This window comes from Poecilia mexicana, unplaced genomic scaffold, assembly GCF_051168715.1.
Source record: "Poecilia mexicana isolate PSO_F unplaced genomic scaffold, ASM5116871v1 scaffold_18, whole genome shotgun sequence".
Classification (NCBI taxonomy): domain Eukaryota; kingdom Metazoa; phylum Chordata; class Actinopteri; order Cyprinodontiformes; family Poeciliidae; genus Poecilia; species Poecilia mexicana.
The window spans coordinates 5,105,536-5,111,535 of NW_028263387.1; the positions used below are offsets into that span (position 1 = coordinate 5,105,536).

The following is a 6,000-nucleotide window of genomic DNA, read 5'->3' on the forward strand; positions in this document are numbered from 1 at the left end:
CCCTCTCTTTGTTGCATCCAGCCTCTTCAGTGGCGCAGAACTCTGGCTGTGCAGCTGCTGCCAGGGTTCACGCCGACTAATGAACAAAACAAAATCCACTTTGGCTTTGCATTAAACATACAGACTGAAAGTATTTACTTAATCTGACATGAGATTTCTTTCACTGTGTGATGTTAATACCTTTATTGGAACTATATTAAAAAAAACATAAATCCAGTCTGTTTCAGGAATTACACGAGTTCACAAAAACAAGAGATTAAATTGTTTTTGTCAAAAACTCAAAATTTTTACAATTGGCGGTATGTGTCCAAAATAATCTGATCTTTGTACAATAATTGAGAATGCACCAATTTGACAATTTGTCCGATATTTATACTTCCACTATGACGGATTACCATAGCATTATTATATTATACATTTAACTTTCAACAGTGTGTAAAAACATCTACATTGCTTCTCTCCCTCTCCTGAAGCACAAACGGCGATGGAATAAATATCACCCCAGTTTTATTTATTGAACTGATTCCAGTCAGTTAAACAAAGATTAAAATCAGCTGATATAGATGTTGATGCTGATATATTATACATCCCTAACAATTATCTAGACCACATATTGAGGTTTTCATACTCATCTAAATCGGAGGCAAAATATTGAAACAAAAGTATCAAAAATTAAACTTTTTGTGTTTTCAGAATTGAGAAAAATATCTCAGAAATATCAAACAGCACTTTCAGGATTCTCTGTTCAATGTAGAATTATCCAGTTCAGCTTTACTCAGTATATGTTCACAAGAGTTTGAACTAGAAGTGATAAATTGTCCACTCTCAATAAAAAGCTGACCTTTAGCCCTGATGCTAGCTGTACCCTGAAGTAGACAGTTTCAGTGCTTTTGTTACCATGTCAACCAAACCAACGTGTGGTTTTTATTAGTCTACAGTGCAAAAACTATGTACTTTGTTAGTTCAGAATAATAGTCTTAAACATAAATATAGCTGATGGCTGAGAGCCGTTTCTGACACTGACTTTATTTCGACGAGACATTTCATGCCGTATTTAGTACTGTGACATCGATACCTTTCTACATGGCTTTACAGTCTAATTAAAGTTCTGTTCAAATTCCTGGTAATATTCCTTTAAAAAAAAAGAAATCCAGACACACGAGTGTTATCTCCAACAACTCGGTAAACTAGCTGACGGCTATGAGGGATTTCTCTGCTTTACATGTGTTGATAGAGAGAGGAAATGGTTTGGATTTGTTTTTTTATCTTTGCAGCTGATTCAGACGAACCAGCTGCCTTCAGCAGTGTCAAAGAAACAAGCAGCCTGTCGCCGTATCATATCGTTAATCTCGGCTCGTCTTCTGCAGGATGTGAACGGTTAGAGCTGGAGCAGTCTTTCTGTAGCTTCGTATCTGCTTGCTGTGCTCCTGGCCATTACCCACAATGCTTCATGTGTTCTGCATCAGCTGCTCTCCTCTGATCCCCTGAACCTTTGGAAATGCTTTTGGCATTCTTGTTTTATCTTGTATCTCCATTACATCACTTTTGTTCTTTTGGTTATTTTCCTGTTTCTCTTGTAACCATTGCAGGGAGTTTCTCATTTGAATATCTTTTTGAATTGGCTTTCGATTACTAGTAGTTGTTGCAATTAGCTTGATCTTTTTCTTCTTTTTTTTTTTAAAGCTTCACAATGTCTTGTAGTTCATGTGGTACTGTAGTCAGTGGGGAGAATGTCTTTTAGAGAAACCAGTAGGTACATAGAATATCTCCCAGACACACATTATTGATTGATTTATTTATTTTTTAGGTCAGAGTCTCTTATTCTCCCAGATCAGTTTTTTCTAAATAAAGAGTTTTATTTTACAGAGAATTTACCTCTTGAATGCGAGGTAAATTTGGTAACAGCACTATTTAAAAAAATAGTGCCAAAATGTTCAATTTGTTAAACTTTTTCGAATATTTATGAACAATAGTTCCTTCTTTCTTTTTTTTTTTTTTTTGAATACAGCCATATTCCAAACTGCTGCACAGCATTAGGCTTTGTAAAATGTAAATTCTCTTTTCTTTGTACTTTGTCACCAAAAGTTATTTATAAGTCTATAATAATAGAGGCTCAATTTATGCTGCGTTAGAAAAGGAAGCAGAAGAATAGAAGCTATTCTTGTGGGGTTAATTTTATATTTTTCTTTGTCCATTAAGCTTAGTCATATGGACACAAGGAAATGGCCAACCTGTCAAAGAACACAAGCATTTGAAGTTTGATTATATTAATGCTGATGTTACTGCCGTTGCTGTTTGCTGTTGCTGCACAGGCATTACAGTGTTTTTGATTTTATTCTAGGAGAACTTGTACATATTTTTTGTGCTTCTCAGTGAAGTAAATAAAATTTCTTTTAGGGCGACTGTGGCTGTGTGGGTAGAGTAGTTATCTTGCGATTGGAAGGTTGTAGGTTTGCCACATGTCAATGTGCCCTTGGGTAAGGCACTTAACCCCAAATTGCCTACCGATCTGCGTATCGGTGTATAAATGTGTGAGTGTTTGAGTGCAAATGGGTGAATGTGACTTTAGTATAAAGCGCTTTGAGTGGTCGAAATGACTGGAAAAGCGCTATTTAAGTTCAGTCCATTTACCATTCTATTAAATCAAATCTTTTACCCAGCACTGATTTAGCCTGCTCTGAATTTTGGGTATTATCACCACCTACCAGTGCTGGAGATAATGATGTAAGTCAGTCTGTGTCCCTACTGGACATACAGTTCATTTTTTTCCTTGACAATGTAACAAATATGTAGATAACTACAGTGCATCATAAAAATGAGTAACAATAAGACAGAAAAAGCCTTGGACTGCATTAGTCATTCTGAGTGTAGAAATGGATTTCCTGCCTGGTGTTTTCTGTGCTGATCGGTGACCAACTCTGTTCTGGCAGACCTCCGTCTCTGTTGCCAATGTACGAAATCGTCTGTGATTCAGTTTGATGTGCATCCACGCTGCGTTTGTTCTGTTTTTAGCTGCTTTGTAATCGGTCAGGAAGTCTGTGCTGTGTTTCTAAAGAGGCCGTCCTCTGACCCGTGTGCTCCGTAACGCTGCGCCCACACACAGTGTGAAAGTCAGCTGATGGCTGGCCTTGAGTTAAGCTGCTCTATGACCTCAGCTGTAAACACACATCACATGACCACCCCCCTCTCTGTCACACCCAGCGTTAAATCAGAGCTCATTAGAGACAAACTGAAAATAAGTCAGTCCATAACGACGTCTCTTGATTTTAGTTTTTAAATTTTTTTTAGTTTTGTCTGTCCTTCACTAAATCCCATCGGTTTGTCCTTCCACATGACTTTCTGACCCTTAAGGGACTTTCCTCAGTGGAATGTTTATAGTTTTATTTTTCTCCTTGATGCTACACGTCAATACCAGCACCACTCCGACACTAATAGCTGCCGCCAAACTAAATAATTTGGCCTCTATTGCCGTCTGTCGTCACTTTGTTTTCTTATTTTTCTCCACCCATGTTTGTGTTTGTCCTCAGGAATATGAAACAAAGAGTGGCAAAGCTGGACCTGGCAACCCGACATCCCCCAGGCAGGGAGTGAGGAAGAACCTGGACTTCGAGCCCCTCTCCACCACCGCGCTCATCCTGGAGGACAGACCTGCGTACGTTTCCTCATCGCTCCATCCTACCAGTGTCTTCATTAACATGATCACTGGAGCTTATGCTTTATGTTTTTTCCCACTTCCTCACACTTTGTTAAAAGAAAAAAGCTTCTCATTTCCTGTCTATTTTTTTGTTGTTGTTGTCCTTACCGTTTTCTTAGACCTCATTTTTCTGTGCTGCTTAATTTATTTCATTGTAAAACAACTAATTCATCACAACTTCCTCTTGGAATACCAGGAGTTTTTTTCCCATCTCTTCCATTTTAATTATATGCCAGAAATCCAGTGTTTACATTCATTCCATCTCTGCATCAGATTTTTTTTATTATTTAGTAGAAAAAAAATTGAGTGGGAAACTAAAGGATCAACTTGAAATTGGAGATTAAAAAAAAAAGAAAAAAATTAACAGAAAATACAGCTCATAGTGTGAGTTTTTGTAGTGTAAATCAAACTCTAATTTGTAGCCAGAGATGTTTTGCTGACCAGCTGGATTTTCTGATTTAGTCAGAATTAATTATTAGTTTGGCCAAATTGAAGCATCATTCCTCTAATAATGCGTTTCTGACCTCTCTACTCTCAGAGGGGTCTGCCTTATAAGGAACAAACAGGAAATCAAAAAGGACATTCATCCTTATGTCCGTTTTAATTACAAAAATCAGAAATCAGTCTTGGGTCCAAAAATTAAAAACTTTATGGAAAAAAAAAATTTAAATTGAAAGCAAATCCAAACGTGCAGCTGGATTACATGCAGCTTGTGATGGAGTGTAGAGAGTTTCCTTTACAAGACTGGTGTGTCTCTTTAGGCCATAGGCCTGCTTCTCATAAATGATGCAGGTAGAGCTCAGAGAACACACACACACACACACACACACGCACACACACACACTGCTGCTCACTCACTTCCTCTGACACACACACACACACGCATCTTTGTTTTTGCAGTAATCTGCCCGCCAAACCTGCAGAGGAGGCCCAGAAACACCGACAGCAGTATGAGGAGATGGTGGCCCAGGCCAAGAAGAGAGGTCAGCCAGCTGGAATCCTCACTGACCCACATCAGCTCGTCATATATTGTTTTTTTTTTGTATTGTTAAATTCACTCTCTGTCTTCTGCAGAGCTGAAGGAAGCTCAGAAAAGGAAGAAGCAGCTGGAGGATCGCTGTAAGCTGGAGGAGAGCATCGGCACGGCGGCCCAGATCTGGAACCAGGAGATCCTACCCAACTGGAGCACAATGTGAGTCACGCTCTTCTTATTTATATTTTCCAAGTCACATTTATATGTGTTACAGTAAATTAAATAAATGCAAAATTGTATGTTTGACTTGAGTTAAAAAAGAAGAAAAGAAAAGATGAGTTAACATTCCACAGCCTTCCACATAACACTTTTTTTCTTCCGTCTGTATCTGGTTTTAGTAAAAACAGAAATGAAGCTTATAAAACCAAATCGAAAAATTATAACAGCTGTAGAATTATATGGATCTAAAGACTAGCATCACAATAGACTGAATCAATGAATATTGAATATTGTTGCATCTTTTCTAAATATTTTATTCAGTCCAAACATTCTCAATTATTTCCGGCAAATATCGATCAGTTATATTTATCCCATTTATTCTAGTGTTTAAAAAATTAATTTATCTTTAAATTTACTGTGAATATTACTTTCCCATTTTGTAAATCTAGAGCAGGTTGTTTTCTTTACTATTTTTTTCTTTTTTTCTTTTTAGTAATTGCCTTTTTTCCTGCTGCCACAAGATTAGCTCAAACAGGAAATTCATTCAGAATCAGCTGAGATCTCAACAATTATCCATTCACAAGCTTCGAAAAACATGAAACATTTCTCTCTGAAACATTCCTGGGTGACATTCCCAGCATACCTGCCTCGTCTGAGGCTCACTTAATCTCAAAACCGGACACGCTAGTAATACTTGTTCTTCAGAAATTATCCATATACCTATTGGATACTTTCTCTTAGTTGATCTACTTTAGTTTAGACCAACTAAATACCACATTAGCTGATACAACCGAACGCATGCAGGTCAGTAAAAGGAGGAGTTGTGAAAACCTAAACAGGAAGTAGTAGCCAGATACATTGTGTTGGGGTTTACCTGTTATTTCCTGCTCTGGCGGTAGAGGCAGCAGCTCCTGCAGTTGTATATTATCGCCCCCATGTGGCACTGACCAGTAATGGATTCTTTAAAAAGAGAAACAAAGCTCTAAACCAGCCTGAGTTTTTCTTTTCTATCTGCAGGTGTACCTCCCGGCGAGTGAGAGACCTCTGGTGGCAAGGCATCCCTCCAAGTGTCAGGGGAAAAGTGTGGAGCCTGGCTGTGGGCAACGAGCTGAAC

General features: G+C 38.2%; 1 protein-coding gene across 1 annotated transcript in view; it reads left to right on the forward strand.

Annotated features, from left to right (window-relative positions):
* tbc1d14 (TBC1 domain family, member 14) overlaps positions 1-6,000 on the forward strand; it is a 43,435-nt gene that overhangs the window by 24,479 nt on the left and 12,956 nt on the right. The window contains exons 4-7 of the mRNA XM_088015300.1: positions 3,528-3,652; positions 4,595-4,677; positions 4,769-4,886; positions 5,904-6,000. The exon at positions 5,904-6,000 is cut by the window's right edge and continues 10 nt beyond it. Coding sequence (XP_087871426.1) covers positions 3,528-3,652; positions 4,595-4,677; positions 4,769-4,886; positions 5,904-6,000 — 423 coding nt within the window. The remainder of the gene's footprint in view (positions 1-3,527; positions 3,653-4,594; positions 4,678-4,768; positions 4,887-5,903) is intronic.